The sequence below is a fragment of the Ursus arctos genome, unplaced genomic scaffold, assembly GCF_023065955.2.
Source record: "Ursus arctos isolate Adak ecotype North America unplaced genomic scaffold, UrsArc2.0 scaffold_8, whole genome shotgun sequence".
Taxonomy (NCBI): domain Eukaryota; kingdom Metazoa; phylum Chordata; class Mammalia; order Carnivora; family Ursidae; genus Ursus; species Ursus arctos.
The window spans coordinates 64,364,109-64,386,514 of NW_026623100.1; the positions used below are offsets into that span (position 1 = coordinate 64,364,109).

At 39.0% G+C, this 22,406-nt stretch overlaps 1 protein-coding gene across 2 annotated transcripts in view; it reads right to left on the minus strand.

Annotated features, from left to right (window-relative positions):
• The window catches only part of SLC4A1AP (solute carrier family 4 member 1 adaptor protein), a 63,638-nt gene that overhangs the window by 39,871 nt on the left and 1,361 nt on the right, over positions 1-22,406 (minus strand). For both annotated transcript variants that reach the window (XM_057309108.1, XM_026521205.4), the window contains exons 3-10: positions 20,743-20,865; positions 19,667-19,727; positions 19,206-19,345; positions 9,507-9,667; positions 8,670-8,739; positions 7,890-8,076; positions 3,315-3,426; positions 1,022-1,259 (exon numbers count right to left, since the gene is read on the minus strand). In XM_057309108.1, coding sequence (XP_057165091.1) covers positions 1,022-1,259; positions 3,315-3,426; positions 7,890-8,076; positions 8,670-8,739; positions 9,507-9,667; positions 19,206-19,345; positions 19,667-19,727; positions 20,743-20,865 — 1,092 coding nt within the window. The remainder of the gene's footprint in view (positions 1-1,021; positions 1,260-3,314; positions 3,427-7,889; positions 8,077-8,669; positions 8,740-9,506; positions 9,668-19,205; positions 19,346-19,666; positions 19,728-20,742; positions 20,866-22,406) is intronic.

The following is a 22,406-nucleotide window of genomic DNA, read 5'->3' on the forward strand; positions in this document are numbered from 1 at the left end:
TATGTGTAAGTCCTTGTTTGAAAAGGCTAAGCATATTGCCAATAACTAAACAAAGGAGAATGCAAAACCAAAAGATCTCTCGCAGATGAAAAAACAGAAACTTTTCTTTTCTCCAACAACTGAGGATGATTCAAGAGAAGGCCTCCATATCAGGCCTGGCGCTTTTTGCAGACAAGACAGGTTTGTTTTGGAAGTAGACATGCATGCATTCCCATGCATATTTAACGTCGGTTTTTGTTTTGTTTTTCCTCATGCTCCCTATTTTCTGTGAAGTCTTGACAATGCCAGATGGTTTGGTCATGCTGCAGGAAAATAACTCCTGCAGCTGACAAGGGACAAGAGGATGCTGAAAAGATAACAATGATCTCAGGGGTGAGACTGCAGGAGATTTCTCTTTTCTTCTTTGGACTTTTATGTATGATCTAAAGTTTCTAAAATGAATACATCTTCCTCTTACAGTCAGAAGAAAACATATTTAAAAACCAATCAATTCCCTCTTTTGTCATTTGTCATCGAACCTTGGCTGAGGTGTGAGAGTACTGTGTGCTGGGTTCTCTGCTAGGTACCATGGACAAAAAAATGAATAAGGCACCATGCTTCCTAAGAAGTGTGTACCGTGGGCACAATTATGCTTAGCCTCTGTTTTAGGGATGGGGAAAATAACGACTAAGGGGAGGTTTATCCTGAGACTACCTGATCAGGCCCCATCATGCACCCTCTTTTACTGCCCTCCAATCACACAATGGCAGCAGCTCAGGGCTGTTCCACAGCAGCTGTGGTTTCAGATTCCACAGCTCTCAATGTTCCATAATTCTGGAATAGACTGGAAATGCCTGCCCTTATTTTGCAATGAGGATAAATAATGACTGATGGTCAAAGAAAGACCAGGAAAGTATGTTTCCAGAGTCAGCTGTATCACATATCATAAAGTGCCACAGAGTCAAAATGCACAAACAAAGACTGGCTAAACACAATCGATGCAAATGCCCCACTGAGCAGCATGGAAAGGAGAAGAAATTACCATGGGTTTTTGTCTCTATAGAACACGTGAGGTCAGTGGGAGGCCTCGCTTCCTGCATGGCGTCTTCCAGCTCTGTCTCCCGCTGCAGCCTACTGCTTCCAGCCTCCATTTTCCCCCTTTCATCCTCCTCCTTTTCCCTCTCCTCTTCCTCGTCCTCTTCCTCCTCCTCTTCTACTTCAGGCTCATCCTTCATTCTCATTAGAGCTGGAGGGAGTTCTGGGCGCTTAGGGGGTAACTTCTACAAACGAAACAAAACAATGAACAAATAGTTCCACATAACGAAAGAGACAAATCTCTTCAAGGAGTTGAAGCTAAATGTGTAGAATGTCTCAAGTCTCTAGGCTGATGCACCCTGCAGAAGTCTGCTGGAAGTAGGACTTGCATGTGAAATTCTATCCATCTATGGACCCTTAACACATATCTTTATTAATTTCTAGGGTCAAAAGAATATTAAGTACAAAACACCTGAAACGGCTTGTAGGGAACTAGAACATTTCTTGCAGGTGCCCGAGGCAAGTACCTGCAAGCACAGCTGCAGGATTCCTGTCCTGCTACCCCTCATGGTGTTAAAGGATCTTAATTCATTACAAAATCTTCCAGGGGTCAATCAGACACACATTTCTAAGAAACAGATCATTTGTGCAGCTTTTGCATTTTAGATTTAACACAATTTCAAAGAATTGAGACATGTAAATCAGTAAAACAGATCATGAAGACTTTTTTTAAGATTTATTTATTTTAGAGAGAGAGAAAGAGAGGGGGGAGGGGCAGAGAGGGAGAGAATCTCAGGCAGACTCTGTGCTGAGCACAGAGCCAGACCCGGGGCTCAATCTCATAACCCTGAGATCACAACCTAAGCTGAAACCAAGAGTTGGACACTCAACTGACTGCACCACCCAGGCGCCCCCTGAAGACATTTCTTGAAGAATAAAGCCAAATATTCTAATCAAGACCTTTTAATAAAATTATTAGAAAAAGCTGATTATGGAGCACCTGGGTGGCTCAGATGGTTAAGCATCTGCCTTCAGCTCGGGTCATGATCTCAGGGTCCTGGGATCGAGCCCCACATCGGGGTCCCTGCTTAGCGGGGAGCCTGCTTCTCCCTCTACTGTTCTCCCTGTTCCCCCTGCTTGTGCTCTCTCGTTCTGTCAAATAAATAAATAAATAAAATCTTTAAAAGAAAAAAGAAAAAGTTGATTAAAGCTTAAGGAATAGAGAGAAAGTACTAAAGTATATGTTGGGCATATCATTTTTTAAATATAAGACTGAATTCAGTAAACCTCTAAAGAGAGCTTTTTAGTAAAGTGTTTTTCCTCTAATTAAAACACAAGTTTCCCCCCATCCACACAGAAAAGCCTGCATCTCAGGTCAACCTGAGACTTCAGGCTTTTGCCACCAGAGGGCAGTCTGCCCTAATTCAAGGTGCGAGGGGCTGAATTCTGTCCCTACAAAATTCCTGTGTTGAAGCCCCAACCTCCAGTACCTCAGAACGTAACCATATTTAGAGATAAAATTTTTAAAGAGGTAAGTTAAAAGAAAGCAGTTAGGGTGGGGCCCTAATCCAAGATGACTGGAGTTCTTACAAGAGGAGTGGGAGACACGACAGGTGCAAGTGCACCAAGGGATGACCACAGGAAGACGCAGGAAGAGGGCAGCCATCTCCAAGCCAGGGAAAGGAACCTCAGGGGAAACTAATCCTGCTGGTATGCTGATCTCGGACTCCCAGCCTCCGGAATTGTGAGAAAATAAATTTCTGTCACTTAAGCCGCCCAGTCTGTGGTGTTTGGTCAGGGGAGCCCTCACACACAACTACACAAGGTTCATCTCTTTAGGTGATGAAGACCTTTTAAAAGCTGAATCTGTAAAAAGGGATGTACGCAAAGCAAAAACATTCACCAGCGAAGTGTTAGAGGACAGTAGAAAGATCACAAAACTCAAGAAACAGAGGACTTGGATTTGATTGCCAGTCTAGTCACTTAACGATGATGTGATCATATTTAATCTTTCTGACCCTGTTTCCTCACCTATGAGAGGTAGTAATTCCCACACGTCACCAAGTGTTAGAGGGATTAAATGAAGTAGGGAACACCATATGGCAGGGCCAGGTGCAGGGACTATATGACTAACAAATGTTAGCTGAGTCCAAATGTTACAATATCCACCCACCAGGAAAAGAGACACTTCTTAAATGCAACATTCATCACAAATTAATATATTGATGTTCCATGTACAAATCAGTTACATGCAAATTGACTTGAGAGCTAAAAGTTTCACACCATGACCCACAACTTACCCCTACTGTTCCCGTTTTTAATTTGAATTTGCTTCCTCCTTTCATGGCACCAAAGAGAGGCAACATAAACTTTTTAGCTTTGTTTTCCACATCTGTAGCCTCACTTTCAGTCCTAAGAAGAAAGAACAATTATACATATCTCTTCCTGTAACCAAGATTTTATCTAAAAACACCCTGGACAATGAAAAGAAACTTTCGGCAAAACAAAAATTTCCACAAAATGAGTATCTAAGCACATACCAATGGGAAAAGGCCAAGAGAATCTGAAAGGACAATGACGCTGTGCTGACTCTCACACACAGGGCTATGAAGGGTAAGAAAGGCTCCGACTTTAGTAAGTTTCAACATGCTACATGACTTCACCTCCATAAAATGATGCTGACAGTACAAAGGTCACTGGCAAATGGGGCAAGACCCCACTCCCACCGAGTGGCAGGAGATAGACCCATGGGGTAAAGCCCTATTTTCCACCAACCTCTCAAGAGGACTCACAGTGTCTTACTTACCTGGAGTCCACACTTACATCACAACCACACACAAAGGCTCTGATCACAAAAATTTCTAAAAAGTGCGTGTGTAGGGGCTACACTGCATGGTGAGTAATGACAAAGACATAACGACAGACCTTATAACTAATGAGCCTGTCACCATTCACAGCTAGGCCCACTAGGGTAAAGCTGAGGAAGAGCAAAAAGAAGAGACTGTAGAAATTAGGAAAGAGCAGGTGAAAAAAAGAAATGAGCAAAACCAAAAAGGATGACAGATGAGTTGACCAGACACTCGGAGAGTAGGCAGAAGTGACGATGACAAGACAGCATGAGGAGACAGAGGGAAAGACAGGCCTGCATTCTGGAATACAGGGATAGCACTGGCACTCCTGACGCACAGTGACCCATATGATAAACTGACCTTGCTGCTCTATGCTAAAGCCCTATTTGCCACTGCTGCCTTCTTCGACCGAAGTCTTACCCTTGGCAGTGCTCTTGGGCCTAGTCTCAGACCCTTGCTCTCTACCACAGACAGACTATTGCCTTGCGAAGGCCACCAGAAGAATCCTTCCTGCCTGGCCTTAAAGACTCTTTGCCAAATACTATTCTTCACAGCCCCTCCCCAAAGGCCTCAGGAAGATTCTGGCATACAAAGTCAAGAGCAACACAGATATTCTTCAGCTCCATTAAATAGCTTCGCTGGTCTGGAGGACGAGAAGTCACTCCAAGGAGATGAAAAGGCAGAAGATGGGATCACAATGAAGAGCTGCTTGGGTCAGGGGGAAAGGTGTTAGGTAGAAAGTTGGGAAGTTCAACCTTCAAGTGAGAAGAGGAGGGAGAGGGTAAACACATCTAAAGGCCAGGATCTAAAGTAGGAAAGGGAGGAGAAACCATACAGACACACAGACAGCAAGAAGAGAGGCTCTGGAGGAAGCTGACATACCCTCTCTCGCAGGGATGACTTACCAAGGGAAAGGATTTTGGAGTTAGAATTAAAACTCACTGTTAATTTGCTTACCCTGAACTATGCCTCAGGAGTTTTTATCCTTTCTCTACAAATACAACGTTAAGAATAGCTGCTAGGTATACAGAATAGGACAATGATGATAACAATAATACATACACGCCAGCACTGTGTCAAGTGCTATTCATGCCATCTCTTCCTTTTTAAAGATTTTCTTTTATTAGAGAAAGAGAGAGCACATAAGCAGGGGGCGGGGCAGAAGGAGAGAGAGAATCCCAAGCCGACTCCCTGCCGAGTGCAGAGCCCAACGTGGGTCTCAATCCCACAACCCCAAACCATGACCCAAGCCAAAACCAAGAGTCAGATGCCCAACCGACTAAGCCACCCAGGTACCCCTATCCGTGTCCTCTTTCAACATCACTAATACTTCTAATTTACAGATGAGGAAAGTTAAGATCAAAGAAATTACATAACTTGCCTCAAAATGCCCAAAAAGTAATTCATAGGGCTGAGAATGAAAGCCAGGGAGTCTAACTTGAGTGCTAACCCCCCTCCTCACTATCAGTAAATGAAATATCACTTGGGTCATAGCTTTTGTGGACTGACCTATGAATCACTGTATGAAATATCCAAACTACACATAAATCTTTAAACAAACCTACTAGTAATTTGGGGATTAATTTTCTGTACAGATGATCAAGGGCTACAGAAACATTTTATGTTTAAATCCCTATAAAAAAAAAAAAGATGCCTCCCAATATCTATTCATCTATGCAATGCCCCCAGCATCAAATTACAGGTTTTGTACACAGTGGTACGGGGCCACATAAATGCTTACTGGCAATCTAAAGCAGCACTGTCCTTGGGGCACCTGGTGGCTCAGTTGTTTAAGCGGCCAACTCTTGATCTCAGCTCTGGTCTTGCTCTCAGGGCTGTGAGTTCAAGCCCCGCGTTGGGCTCCACACTGAGCCTACTTAAAACAGCACCATCCAAACAGAACATTCTGCAAAATGGAAATGTTCTACATCTGTACTGTCCAATATAGAAGCCATTAGCCACATGTGGCTATTGAGGACCTGAAATGTGACTACTTGACTGAAGAACTGAGTTTTTAATTTCATTTAATTTTAATATCACAGGAGACTATTGCGTGCTGTATAGAACAGCACAGATAAAAAGAAAATAAGAAACTTTCCAGAGTTAATACCTTCATAAGTGAGTGATCCCACCTAGGCAATACCACTTTTTGAGATGCCTACCCAAATTGTGCTCACTGGGAGTTGCTCATTTCCACCACAACCTACTCAACATTTTCAAAATTTGTTGAGACCACATAGAACAAAATTTGAAAATATTGTCAAATTGAAAGATTGCATCTTATTCTCTCTCTCACACACACATACACATACACACACACACCACATATACATTCACACACAAATACTAGCCAAATCTGGGAAAAACTATTTCTAAAATCTTGTTTACAAATTACTAAAAAAAGGATTTAGGTTAATTTCTTCCAATAATTTTCACAAAATCAAAGTTAACCAATAAAATCAACTTTAAGGGATTATGCCTTCCCCTATTTTTAAAGGAAGAAATTCCACTTTTAAAGTATTTAAATATAGGGGTCCCTGGGTGGCTCAGTCAGTTGGGCATCTGGTTCTTGATTTCAGCTCAGCTCATGATCTCAGGGTTGTGGGATCAAACCAACATCGGGCTCTGTGCTCAGCTTGGAATCTGCTTGTCCCTCTCCCTCTGCTTCTCCCCATGCTTGTGTTCTCTCTCTCAAATAAATAAATAAATAAAATCTTTTTTAAAAAGTATTTATCAAAGTTGTCAACTGATTCTTAGGAATGACAAATCAGGTGCTAAAATGACAATCTGAACTCATATCTTTTCATCTGTGGTTTTAAAATCATAGATTAAAAAGTGGTATTACATTATTATATTCATATTTCTCTTACGAGCAAGACTGCGGATTTTTTTTCATATAGTTAAGAGCTATTTGTATTTCTTTTTCGGTGGCCTATCAGTTGATATCCTTTTCCCATTTTTCTCTTTGGTAGATGGTTGTCTACTTATTCAAAGGTCTTTATATTAGGGAAATTAGCCTTTTGGCATGTTGCTCTTTAAAGAAGTTTATTCTGCATTAAAAGACGAAGTAAAAAATTCAATAAATGAAATATTTAAAAAACAAAGGGGGGCCACCTGGGTGGCTCAGTCGGTTGAGCATCTGCCTTCAACTCAGGTCATGATCCCAGGGTCCTGGGATCAAGTCCTGCATCGGGCTCCTTGCTCAGCAGGAAACCTGCTTCTCCCTCTCCCTCTGCCTCTCTCCCTCTCTCTGTCTCTCTCTCTGTGTCTTTCATGAATAAATAAATAAAATCTTTAAAAAAAAAAAAAAGATTAAGTAAAAAATTCAGAGCCTTGGGCACCTGGGTGGCTCAGTCAGTTAAGCGTCTGCTTTCAGCTCAGGTCATGATCTCAGAGTCCTGGGAAGGATCCCAGGGTCCTCAGCAGGAAGCCTGCTTCTCCCCCTCCCTCTGCCGCTCCCCCTGCTTGTGTACTCTCGCTCTCTGTTACATAAATAAAATCTTTAAAAAAAAAAAATTCAGGGGCGCCTGGGTGGCGCAGTCGTTGAGCATCTGCCTTCAGCTCAGGGCGTGATCCCGGCGTTCTGGGATCGAGCCCCACATCAGGCTCCTCTGCTAGGAGCCTGCTTCTTCCTCTCCCACTCCCCCTGCTTGTGTTCCCTCTCTCATTGGCTGTCTCTCTCTGTCAAATAAATAAATAAAATCTTTAAAAAAAATAAAAATAAAAATAAAAAAAAAATTCAGAACCTTCCAATGAAACAGGAATCAACATAGTTTTCTCTAAAAATCCTACAGCAGTCTGTATTTCACAAATGAAATGAGCCGTGTTTCCATAGTGTAGTGGTTATCACATTCGCCTCACACAAATGAAATGGTTTTGACTCTATGAAATCACTGCCTCCTGTGCTTTAAAGGGTTTCTTACATTCTATTTCTATTCTGTAAAGATTAAAAAAACAACGATATAATCCAAAATGTTATCTATGCAAACATGCTTATTTAAAATTTCAAGTATAACTAAGACTTACTTTTTCAGCTCTGGAATCTCTGCTGGCTTTACAATTTTTATCAACCCTTTAAGTCTCTGTTGTTCTTTCCTCAGTTCAAAAGTTCTCAGGTGAAGTTTTTTCCGGGACACACCATCCAATGCACTCCCTGATTTCATTTCTGACATAAATGCATCTAAAGAATCCTGAGATGGTGACTCTGACAGAGCTGTCCAAGAAAGGGATAATATATGTTCAGAAAAATGGCCTCAAATATTTTAAAATTCAGCCAAAGTTTCCACAGAAAAGTCACTAATAGGAGCACCTGGGTGGCTCAGTCAGTTGAGCCTCCAACTCTTGATTTCGACTCAGGTCATGATCTCAGGGCCGTGAGATCAAGCCCCGTGTCAGGCTCTACACTCAGCAGGGAGTCCGCTTGGGATTCTCTCTCTCTCCCTCTGCCCCTTTCTCCCGCTACACACTCTCTCCTTCTCAAATAAATAAATAAATCTTTTTTTTTTTAAGTCACTAACATAAAGTCACTAACAAGAGGACATTACTCATGTTAGGAATAAGAGAACAGGTTATAGCTTGAAGACCTTAGGACATCATTTTGCCTCACTGAGCTTCATTTTCCTCATCTATTACACAAAGAGTTTAAACCAAATAATTTATAATGTTCTTTCTAGTTCTAAGATGCTATGTTCCTTCTTAGAAATGCTCCATGCTCTGTATATCTTGTTAACTAGCCTCAGTGCTGGCAGAGTGCACTACGTACAGTAAATGCCCAATACGTACTTGTTCAGTGGGTCATTGACTTACCTTTGCTTGAGGCTTTCAGTTTCTCAGAAATTTCAGAGAGTTCCTTTTCAGCATCATTTAACTTTGCAACCTGTAACACCCAAATTAACAGGGTTAGCAAATGTTTTTCTTCTTTCAAAATATGGTAGCTTTTCTGTCTTCCTCCTCTTATTTTCACTATTGTTACAAGGTTTAAGAGGATTCATTCAGAATTCCAATTAAATCTGCATCTTACGGAGTTAACAATTTTCATGTGTTTATTAATTTGAATTAAGTTCTGAATTAACTCAGAATTAAACAAAATGAATGTACAGAACATAGACTGGACATTACTCAAAAGAAAGAACTCAAGGCATTTGTTTTCATTGATGAATCAAAAAAACAGATGTTGGGTAATATTGTAAAGCTCTGAATACTACTTAATATAGTGAAAACACATGCTATCTTATGATGATTTCATGAAGGATATACAGTTTAAGACTATTACCAAACTATACTCCTCAAAATTCCTTTCACAATTCTTGACTGCCAGAAGTCTAAAGTCGATTTCACTTCAGAACGGCCGAATTTGGGACTTTTTCCTTTCTTTTTGTAGGATTAACACCATATCCAAAGAACGCTCTTTCATGGATCAATATCCACCCGGAGGTAGACAGAGTCTCTAGCAGCAAGCCAAACGTTTTCCAAGTTGGGTAAGACTGGTTGTTACTATCAAATTTACAGATCAAGAAAGTTATACTTCAGTACCAGATTTCAATGCTACTGCTTTAAAAATTATAATTATAAAACAAATTTGAATAATACATTATCTTATTTAAAAATTAAACTACCACCACTACTTCTATAAATAAAACTTGCCAATGATTCAAAGGTCTCTGGCTTCTCATCAATCTTCCCAGCTTTCTTCATTCGGTTCAGACGCTTCTTTTCAACCAGGCCAGTCCGATCAAGAAACGTGTCATCATCACTATCATAAAAGTCTTCATCCTCCCAGTTCTTGGCTTTCCTTTTCCGAGATACTAGGAGATAAAACAAATGGTAATGAAATGAGTTAAAAAAAAAAAAAAAGAAAAAGGAAAAGAAGACAAGTAGGTAAGCAGCTTAAAATATCACCATCGATTACTGCAAGACTCAACAAGCTGTCAAACCAAATATAAAAACAAAGAGTTAAACCTGGAAGACATTATGCTAAGTGAAATAATTAGAGTAGCCCGATTCAAGAGACAGAAGGTAGAATGGTAATTACCAGGGGCTGAGGGAAGGAAGAATGAAAAGTTAGCATTCAGTGGGTACAAAGTTACATATATGGGAAGATAAGAAACTTCTGAGAGAGATAGTAGTGATGGTTGCACAACAATGTGAATGTATTTAACACACTTAATGCTTACAACGGTAAATTTTATGTTATGTATATTTTACCACCATAAAATAATTAAAACAAAGGGCTAATTTATTTAATGAGCAAGAAGTTCCCAAAAATCAATGAGTAAAAAAAGGAAAAAGATAAACAAGGAAAAGGCTAATAATCCAAAAATTTTAAAAAGGATAATGAAAGCAGTTCACAGAAAAAGAAACATAAGTGGCCAAAAAAATTTTAAAAGATGTTAAACACTTTTTAATAATTAAAAAATACAAATTAAAATAATGAGATACCACTTCTTACCTATAGACTAGAAAAAAACAATGAAAAGATTAATAATGCCCAATTTGGCAAGGGTATGGGGAAATGGACTCTCAAACAGCTGGTGGGAATGTACATTGATACAATCTTCTTGATCACAACATCTGTCAATAATAAAAATAAATCCAATTGACCCAGCAATTCCACTTATAGGAATTTATCCTACAGATATCAACGCAACATTGTTTGTAACAGTGAAAAATCTGGAAAGCTCATCAAGAGGGGACTATGGTAGCTATTACATTTTTTGTCTACCCTATACCATCTTACTCCCCTTGTTCTGGTAAAAGTACCCCTTTCCTTCTAGAAAACTCCTCCCCCATTCCATCTGGATCAGGAGTAGTCAAGTGACCAAAGCCAATCAGTAAGAATCCTCATATTTAGATATAAGGAAAAAAGGGCTCTTTTTCCAATGAGGTTATGAAAGAGGGAAGATATAAATTCTGTAAGAAGCCAGCTCTTCCGCACGGGGTTAAGAATCTATCTGCAATAGATTCTGCATGAGATTCATGCTCTCATAAAACAGATCACACAGATACACACATACAGCTTTTATGGTGTCCTGGTGATACTGAGAGTTCTGGTTTGACAGGACCAGAACTTAACGTTCTGGTGCTGGTTCATGCAGTTCTTCCTTCAATCCTGTAAGCTCCTCTTCCCAGGTTCTGGAGTCAATAACTTTTCTTCCTAAGCTAGTTTGAAGTGGGTTTCTATTATTTACAACCAAAACAGTCCTTATTAATATAAACTTCATAATTTCCAAGTTAAGATGGTACATTGAACATACATATCTAATTTCACTCTTTCCCCATATCCCACTAAAGCTACAGTAAAAAGATTTTTTTAAAAACACTAATCTAAAAATAAATGAATAAAATAATAAGTAAAACAATAAACCAAACAATAAAACAATAAATAAATAAATAAAAATACTAATCTACTGGGGCAGCTGGCTGGCTCAGCTGGTAGAGCATGCAACTCTTGATCTCAGGGTTGTGAGTTTGAGTACCATGTTGGGTATAGAGCTTACTTAAAAAATAAATAAAAATTCTAAATCTACAAAGACAGGGAGAATGGGAGAAGGGATAGCAACACCAAGTTTTTGGAAATTAGAAAGTAGACAGACAAGTAGAAACTAAATTAGCAGAACTAAAAAAGATGAATCCTAAACCAACAGTAAGGAAAGCTGAGAATCAATCTGATGATACTGCAAAATCTACAAAAGGATCTGGAACTGGGGACGGATAGTAGTGCTAAAATAAGCAGAAGTGAGTAAAAAAGCTGGTTGACAAACAGATCCTCCCCCCTGCCTACTTACCTCCTTCCCATCCCCAGAAGTTAATCTCTAGAAAGGGTAAGACAGAAGTGTTTGCATTGTGGACTGACCAGTTGAGTTGAGGGCATGGGTACTATATTCTAAAAAATTGTACTGTCCTGAAAATAGGTGAATATTGAGAATCTGCTCAGCCATCTTCCAGCACTTAGCTCTAGAAATTTCATGCAAGAGACTGGAAGATTATTCTCTGAGGAATCCTGCCAGCAGAAGAGGAAAAACCCGAGAATATTTACATGAGAAGTTCCCCAACAAAAGACCTGTCAACATCATTCTACATTGTTGCTCAAAGTTAATAAGTCCCACGTATATAATCCAAGTTGTCAAACACCTTTTTGGTCCCCAAATAAGAATCTACAACCAAGGATTACACAACTGAGAAACACCTCTAACATGCAGGATAGAGACCACACAAACAAAAAGAAAAGGCAACCTGGAGAGCACAGATTAGCACAGATACTTACAATCCACGAAACAACAATAGTGTATTATGTTTTAAAAATGAATATTCAGGGGCACCTGGGTGGCTCAGTTGGTTAAGCATGTGACTCTTGATTTCAGCTCAGGTCATGATCTCAGGGTCGTGAGATCAAGTCCTGTGCTGGGCTCTGCCTCCCCCTCATGGAGTCTGCTTGAGATTCTCTCTCTCTCCCTCTGTCCCTCCCCCAACTTGCACTCCCACATGCACATGCTCTAATAAATAAATTAAATCTTTAAAAAATTAAATATTCGAGGACAAAAATGAGCCTTGGAAATTAAAATCTTTTTTTTATAATCATATTTTTTTATTATATTATGTTAGTCACCATACAGTACATCCCTGGGAAATTAAAATCTTGATAGCAAAATAGAGAAAGATAAAGCTGCAGAGATCTCCCAGAAAAAACAAAAGACACAGAGATAAAAAAGCAAAGAAAAAAAAAAAGACGAGAAACTTCAGATGGTCAGTCTAAGATGTTCAATATCTAGAAAAATTCCAGAGAGAAAGAGAAAACAAAGGGATGAAATGATTAATGGCATAATTCCAGAAATGTTCCTGACCTGTCAAAGATTTCCAGAGCAGGAGTTCGTGGGTGGCTCAGTCCATTGAGCCTCTGGCTCTTCATTTGGCTCAGGTCATGATCTCATGAGTCATGGGATTGAGCCCTGAGTGGGGCTCTGGGCTCAGCACAGAGTCTGCTTTGTATTCTCTCCCTCTGCTCCTCCCCTGCCCTACTCACTCTCTGTAAAATGGATAAATAAAACCTTAAAAAAAAAACAAAAAAAAACCCTCCAGACCAAAGGACCCAATAAGTACCTAGAAAAATAGATGAAAATAGACCAACAGAAGGTACATCATAGTTAAGTTTCAGAACCTTGAGAACAAAGGGAAACTGACAAACTTCTAGTGGAGGGGGGGAATGACATATAATTGATCAGGATTCTGAACAGTTTTGGACTGCGAGAGCAACACTGGATATAGATAATAATAGTAATGCCTTCAAAGTTGTGAAGGAAATTATTTTCAATTTAGAGTTCAACTCCCAGCCAAACTAATAACCAAGAGTAAAGCTAGCATAATTATATTTTCAGAATGGAGACTTTTAATAAAGTTTACTTGCTATACATCCTTTCTCAGGAATCCACTGGAGTATGTCCACCAAAACAAGAGAGTAGACCAAGAAAAATGAAAGATGTGAAATCCACTGAAGACTATCATCATCCATACCCTCTACTATTGTATCAGCTTTTTTTTTTTAAGATTTTATTTATTTATTTTCCAGAGAAAGAGACAGTGAGCAAGCAGGAGGAGCAGCAGGCAGAAAGAGAAGCAGGCTCCCCAAGGAACAAGGAGCCCGATGTGAGACTTGATCTCAGGACCCTGGAATCATGACCTGAGCGGAAGGCAGATGCTTCACTGACTGAACCACCCAGGTGTCAGTCCTGCTGCAGGTCTAGAGAGCAGTAAGCCCTAAAAGAATAGGGCTCTTCAGGAGAAAGGTTTCCAAAAGGGTCAGAACTGATCAATTACTGGGGCGTCTGAGTGGCGCAGTCGTTAAGCGTCTGCCTTCGGCTCAGGGCGTGATCCCGGGGTCCTGGGATCGAGCCCCACATCAAGCTCCTCCGCTATGAGCCTGCTTCTTCCTCTCCCACTCCCCCTGCTTGTGTTCCCTCTCTTGCTGGCTGTCTCTCTCTGTCAAATACATAAATAAAATCTTTAAAAAAAAAAAAAAAAGAACTGATCAATTACTGAATGCGATTGACCATGTGGAAAAATATACTGAAAGGCTATTGAAAGGTGAGAGAAGAGTGACCAAGAGCTATATAATCCAAACACATGAAAAACACGCACAACTATTAACTTTAGGAAAAACAAAAAGAAAAAAACTCGGTTGTGACTAATATTTGCATAAACAGAATCATGTAAATACAAAATACAAAAGACAGAGGGAATCAGATTGGATAAAAAGCAAGACCCATCGATATGCTGTCTGCAAGAGACCTATTTTAGACCCAAACGCACCTCCAGATTTAAAGTGAGGGGGTGGAGGGATGCTTAGGTGGCTCAGTTGATTAAGCATCTGCCTTCAGCTCAGGTCATGATCCCAGGTTCCTGGGATCAAGTCCCACATCAGGCTCCCTGCTCAGCGGAGAGCCTGCTTCTCCCTCTCCCTCTGCCTGCCGCTCCCCCTGCTCTCACTCTGACAAATAAGTAAATAAATAAAATCTTCAAGATAAATAAATAAAATGAGGGGGTGGAAAAGAATTTACCAACCTAATGGACATCAAAAGAAAGCTGGGGTGGCAATCCTTATATCAGACAAATTAGATTTTAAACCAAAAACTGTAATAGGAGATGAGGAAGGACACTATATCATAATTAAAGGATCCATTCAACAAAAAGATCTAACAACTGTAAATATTTATGCCCCTAACATGGGAGCAGCCAATTATATAAACCGATTAATAATAAAATTAAAGAAACACATCAATAGGGATACAATAATACCAGGGGGCTTTAACCCCTCCTCACTGCAATGGACAGATCATCTAAGCAGAAGATCAACAAGGAAACAAGGGCTTTGAATGACACACTGGACCAGATGAACTTTACAGATATATTCAGAACATTCTATCCTAAAGTAACAGACTACACATTCTTCCCAAGTGCACATGGAACTTTCTCCAGAATAGATCCACACAGGGTCACAAATCAGGTCTCAACTGATACCAAAGGACTGGGATCAACCCCTGCATATTTTCAGACCACAATGCTTTGAAACTAGAACTCAATCACAAGAGGAAATCTGAACTTAAACACATGGAGGCTAAAGAGCATCCTACTAAAGAATGAATGGGTCAACCAGGAAATTAAAGAAGAATTTTAAAAATTCATGGAAACAAATGAAAATGAAAACACAACTCTTCAAGACCTTTGGGATGTAGCAAAGGCAGTCCTGAGAGGAAGTATATAGCAATACAAGCCTTTCTCAAGAAACAAGAAATACAACCTAACCGTACACCTAACGGAGCTGGAGAAAGAACAGCAAATAAAACCTAAACCCAGCAGGAGAAGAGAATTAATAAAGATGAGAGCAGAAATTAATGAAATAGAAACCAAAAGAAGAGTAGAACAGATTAACAGATCAACCAAACTAGGAACTGGTTCTTTGAAAGAATTAATAAGATCAATAAAACCCTGGCCAGACTTACCAAAAAGAAAAGAGAAAGGACCCAAATAAATAAAACCATGAATGAAAGAAGAGAGATCATAACCAACACCAAAGAAATGCATACAATTGTAAGAACATATCATGAGCAACTATATGCCAACAAACTAGGTAATCTGGAAGAAGTGGATGCATTCCTGGAGACATATAAACTACCAAAACGGAAACAGGAAGAAATAAAAACCTGAAAAGACAAATAACCAGCAAGGAAACTGAAGCCATAATCAAAAATCTCCCAACAAACAAGAGTCCAGGACCAGAGGGCTTCCCAGAGGAATTCTACCAAACATTTAAAGAATTAATACCTATTCTTCTGAAGTGATTTCAAAAAATTGAAATGAAAGGAAAATTTCCAGACTCCTTCTATGAGGCCAGTATTACCTTGATCCCAAAACCAGACAAAGATTCCACCAAAAAAGAGAACTACAGACCAATATCCCTAATGAACATGTATGCAAAAATTCTCACCAAGATACTAGCCAATAGCATCCAACAGTACATTAAAAGGATTATTCACCACGACCAAGTGGGATTTATTCCTGGGCTGCAAAGGTGGTTCAACATCCGCAAATCAATCAATGTGATACACTACATTAATAAAAGAAAGGACAAGAACCACATGATCCTCTCAATAGATGCAGAAAAAGCATTTGACAAAGTACAGCATACTTTCCTGATTAAAACTCTTCACAGTGTAGGGATAGAGGGAACATACCTCAATATCATAATAGCCATCTACAAAAAGCCCACAGCGAATATCATTCTCAATGGGGAAAAACTGAGCGCTTTTCCCCTAGGGTGAGGAACAAGACAGCAATGTCCACTATCACCACTGTTGTTCAATATAGTACTAGAAGTCATAGCCTCAGCAAACAGAAAACAATAAGAAATAAAAGGCATCCGAATCGGCAAAGAAGTCAAACTCTCACTCTTCGCAGATGACATGATACTCTGTCATGTGGAAAACCCAAAAGACTGCACCCCTAAATTGCAAGAACTCATACAGGAATTCAGCAATGTCACAGTATATAAAATCAATGCACAGAAATCAGTTGCAGTTCTATGGAAATCAGTTGCATTTCTATACACCAACGAGACAGAAGAAAGAGAAATTAGGGAGTTGATCCCACTTACAATTGCACCCAAAACCTAAGATACCTAGGAATAAACCTAATCAAAGAAGCAAAGGATCTGTACTCAGAAAAATATAGAATACTCATGAAAGAAATTGAGGAAGACACAAAGAAATGGAAAAGCGTTCCATGCTCATGGATTAGAAGAACAAATATTGTTAAAATGTCTATGCTACCTTGAGCAATCAATATATTCAATGCAAACCCTATCAAAATATCATCAACTTTTTTCACAGGGCTGGAATAAATAATTCTAAAATTTGTATGGGACCAGAAAAGACCCTGAATAGCCAAAGGAATGTTGAAAAAGAAAACCAATGCTGGTGGCATCATAATTCCGGACTTCAACCTCTATTACAAAGCTGTAGTCATCAAGACAGTATGGTATTGGCACAAAAACAGACACATAGAACAATGGAACAGCATAGGGAATCCAGAAATGGACCCTCAACTCTATCGTCAACTAATCTTCGGCAAAGAAGGAAACAATATCCAGTGGAAAAAAGTCTCTTCAACAAATGGTGTTGGATAAATTGGACAGCCACATGCAGGAGAATGAAACTGGACCATTTTCTTATACCATACACAAAAATAAACTCAAAATAGATGAAAGACCTAAATGTGAGACAGGAATCCATCAAAATCCTAGAGAGCACAGGCAGCAACCTTTGTGATCTCGGCTACAGCAACTTCTTGCTAGACACATCTCCAAAGGCAAGGGAAACAAAGGCAAAAATGAACTATTGGGACTTCATCAAGATAAAAAGCTTTTGTACAGCAAAGGAAACAGTTGACAAAACCAAAAGACAACCGACAGAATGGGAAAAGATATTTGCAAATGAGTATCAGATAAACGGCTAGTATCCAAAACCTATAAAGAACTTCTCAAACGCAACACCCAAAGAACAAATAATCCAATCAAGAAATGGGCAGGAGACGTGAACAGACATTTCTCTAAAGAACTGAAATGCCTGGGTGGCTCTGTCGTTAATTGTCTGCCTTCGGCTCAGGTCATGATCCCAGGGTCCTGGGATCGAGTCCTGCATCAGGCTCCTTGCTCAGTGGGCAGCCTGCTTCTCCTTCTGCCTCCGCCCCTTCCCCTCCTTGTGTGTGCTCTCTCTCTCTGTCAAATAAATAAAATCTTAAAAAAAAAGAAGACACACAAATGGCCAACAGACACATGAAAAAATGCTCAACATCACTCGGCATCAGGGAAATACAAATAAAAAAACCACAATGAGATACCACCTCACATCTGTCAGAATGGCCAAAATAATAAGTAAGGGAATGCCAGATGTTGGTGAGGATGCAGAGAAAGGGGAACCCTCTTACACTGTTGGTGGGAATGCAAACTGGTGCAGCCACTCTGGAAAACAGTATGGAGGTTCCTCAAAAGTTGAAAATAGAACTACCCTATGATCCAGCAATTGCACTACTAGGGATTTACCCCAAACAATCACATACAAACATAGTGATCTGAAGGGGCACCGCTCCCCAGTGTTTATAGCAGCAATGTCTACAATGGCCAAACTATGGAAAGAGCCCAGATGTCCATCAACAGATGAATGGATAAAGAAGATGTGGTGTATATATATATATAATGGCATATTACTCAGCCATCAAAAAAATGAAATTTTGCTATTTGAAACTACATGGATGGAACTAGAGGGTATTATGCTAAGCGAAATAAGTCAATCAGAGTAAGACAATTATATGATCTCACTCATATGTGGAACTTAAGAAACAAAACGGAGGAGCATAGGGAAAGAGAGGAAAAAATAAAATGACAAAATCAGAGAGGGAGACTAGCCATAAGAGACTCTTAATCATAGGAAACAAACTGAGGGTTGCTAGAGGGGAGGGGATGGGGGATAAGGTAACTGGGTGGACATTAAGGAGGGCACGTAATGTAATGAGCACTGGGGATAAGACTGATGGATCACTGACTACCTCTGAAACTAATAATACATTATATGTTAATTAATTGAATTTAAATAAAAATAAACAAAAAATAAAATAAATGACTCAAAATAAAGTAGCACACTCTTCCTTTTGGGAAATATGGATATTTTTATAAATGTCAAAAGAAATAATTGAAAGAGTTTAAAAGACTTCCTTCTAAGGTTGAAGACTGAGGAGAGGCAGGGCAAGGAACAGGTATATTTTGTTATAAGCCTTTGGTAGTTTTAAACTATACCTAAGTTACTTTGCAATAATAAAAACTACTTTTAGAATAAACAAAAATATAGCATAAGCCTTTATTAATAAATGATGATATAACCAGACAGGTTTTTAAAATGAGATAAATTTAATGCAATCACATAGGTAATATCCATGATACATTCTTACGTGAAAAATATAAGTATGAAAGAGTATAAGTAATATAAATGTATTTTTGTATGAGTATTTGCTTTTTATTAAAGGATCTAGTTCTGAACACATGAAACTGTCTAGGAGAATATAAACAATGGCTTTCTGTGGGTACTGAGATATGGAATCTTTTGTTTTCACTTCATAGAATTCTAGACAATTTACACTTTCCCCCTAGAAGATAGTTAATCGCCTTCTGTGTTAAATTTTCCTTTCTTCTTTCTTTTTCTTTCTGTCTCTGTCAGAAGAGACATCTCTTTGTATCTCTCTTCCTACCTCCCTCCCTCCCTCTCTTTCATTCTTTCAAGGAAAAGAAGCATTCCCACATACCTGCCTCCTGCCGCAGCAATCCCAAAGTATCAAGGATTCGACAAGCTTCCAGTGAACACTGGATCATTGCTTCTTTTTTCTTTCCTGAATGAATGGCCTCAGCTACCAGCTGTTTTCCAGTTGAATCATCCACAGGTAATCTGTATTGGTTTGGAGGGAATCATAGTACAGTACTAAACTCCAATTCTCATGGGAAAAAAAAAAAACCTAATATGCTGTGATAATAGTAATTTTTTGACATGCCTTTTTAATCTCTCCATTCATCTTGCTCTATCTTGCCAAGGTCGGACTTCAAATCTTTTCCTTATACCTCTGACCCACCCCACCCCACTGGCCAAATTATCAAGGCCCAAATTCAAGAACAGCCTAAAAATAAGGCTGAAGTTACTCTTTGGGTTTGTTGTCTATAACGTGAAATTGACCACTTTTCAGAAATGGACATTAATGAGAACAGAACATACCTCACCCTACAGAGCCAAGTGCTATGTCCCTGTTCATCAAATTCATATTCTAATTCTTCTCCTGTGGGAGGAAGAAAGACAAAACAATTTTAATAATATCTGAAAACTACTAGTTGAGAAAAATGGAAAAGAGAGGAAAGGTTAAATAAGAATATCAAGTTCCCATACCACACTGAACACTAAATTTCAAAATGTTTCACTGCTTATTCCTAGGGATTATCATCTGATAATAAAACTAGGATGAGCCTAGGGAGCATGGGTGGCTGGCTTAGTCAGTTAAGTGGCCGACTCTTGATTTTAGGTCAGGTGGTGATCTCAAGGTCCTGGGATAAAGCCCCGTGTTGGGATCTGCACTCAGCAGGGAGTCTGCTTCAGGAAATGTCTCTCTCCCTCTGACCCTCCCCCTGCTTGCTCTCTCACTTTCTAAAATATATAAATAAACCCTTTAAAAAAAATTAGGATGAACTTGAGGCATAGAAAAGCAAACTCAGATCAAAACAATCAACTCTCCAAAAATAGCTCTGTCCACTATATAGCACCTTTCACACTTATTTAAGTTGTAAATGTAAGCTGTTAACTTGTCACAATTGCCTGGTTTTTAAAAGCATAAATATTAAGTGCAGAATGCAACCAGTTCATATATATATTCATACACACACACACAGATGTTCTCTCAAAGCAGCTCTACTGAAACAATCCTCTGTGGAAACATTCATTAAATCATATAACGTGGACATCTATGTTAAGATTTACAAAAGATCAGATGAATTGGAAACAAAAAAATTTAAGAAGTTAGGTCAATCTCCCCACCACCCAAGTCTAGGATCTTTTCAGAAGACTGAGACGAGTCAAAAAAAAAAAAAAAAAAAAAAAAAAAGCAGTCCCTTTTTTCCAAGATAAGACTAACAGGACTTTTACTAGTTTTCAAAATAAACCTGAAGCAATCGACCACAAGGGCAAGAACTGATTAAGGAGAACAGCAGATAAAATACAGCATTTCTAAGTACCCTGAAGATCTACAAAACAACACTGCTATGGATACCTTTTACTGGCAGGGTCAGAATCTGTTTACATACCTTCTCGGTCAAAAAAACCTTGGAGAGCCTTTTTTGGATCCTTTATATAAAAGGCCTCCCTTTCCTGCTGAAACTCTAAGACAATGGGGTTCTCTTCAGCCTCATCTTCTACAGCATCTTCTCCTACAGGGAAAGAAAGAAAAGATAGACATAGGAAGAGACTGTCTTAATGATACCCACTTTCCACTCAGCCTGCATAAAGATATAGTTATCAATGAAAAGAAAGGTGGGGGATGGGGGGAAGGGGGCAAACACAAAATCACCAGTATAAATATCCTTAGTTTTTCTAAATTGTGTGACAAATTAAAACTTGTTTTCATGGCACCTTGTTGTTGTTTTTTTTTCTCCATCACTATATTTTAAAAACAAAATTACCTACCACATTGTCCATGGAAAAAAAAATCTAAGCTTCTTGGCCTGGCATTCCTGCTCTCTATCACCGGGGTCTAATACTCTGTCTCCAATATAACTTCTTAATATTTACAGTATCTGTCAAGTAGACTAATCTACTCATTATTCCCTTAAAATCATCAATCCTTCCCTGAAAACCATTCTCAACACTCAGCTTCCTGGGGCCTAATTTTCCTTTCCTTCAAGTTCCAGCTCAAGACCGGTCTGTTTGTAAACTTAAAAACTTTTCCAAATTTTAAGTCAGGGTTGCCCAACAGAAATATAATAAAAGCCATACATGAAGTGTTTCATTTTCGGGGTGCCTGGGTGGCTCAGTCAGACTCCTGTCTCTCCCTCTCCTTCTGCCCCTCCCCCTGCTCACGCTCATTCTCTCTCTCAAAAAATAAATAAAATCTTTTAAAAAAGAAGTTTTTCATTTTCTAGTAGCCACATTAAAAAGGAGAAACGGGTAAAATTACTATCATGTAATCAGTATAAAAATATTATGAATATTTTACATTATTTTTTTACACTAAGTCTTTGAAATCTAGAGTGTAGTTTGGACTAGCCATTCTGTAAGTGCCCAATACCTACATGTGGGTAATGGCCACCATACTCGACAGTGCAGGTCTAAATTCTCAGTGATTACTCCCTTCTCTGAACCCTCACTCTGGCGTACTTATGGTTTCTAGCTTTTGTTTGGCACTTACAAAAGTAATTTCACAATATTTATCCAGTCTTCCCAATGACATATTAAGGCCCTCTTCTTTTTATATTCCTAGTTCCTGAATACCCATCCTCCAAAATGCCTGACATTATGGAAAATTCAATTTATTCCTCTGGCTAAGGGACAAGCTTTCTCTGATTAGCTATTTCACATTTCAGGGAATTTACATAAAGTACAAAAAATTAGAGGGACTATCCTATACTGAACATTCCATGTTATTTGATTGAATATAGTTCCATCCCCCCAGTGATGATAATCAAGGTACTATATATATCTATAGATATAGATATATAGATATATATATGCATAATATATATATGGTAAAAATAATAAATTAGTTGTGCGCTGAGGAAGAGTTTTGAACAAGGAAGTGCGCTGTAAAACGCATTAAAAGAAATTCATAGTGCCCATAATTCAATTTTTGGACATCAGACAAGCTAACAAATCTCTGTGGGTTTTGGTAATCTCGTGTCCAAATTGTATTTGTCTCACCTATCTCAAAAAGTCATGAAAAGCTGTATGACCACTAGTCATGAATTTAAAATAT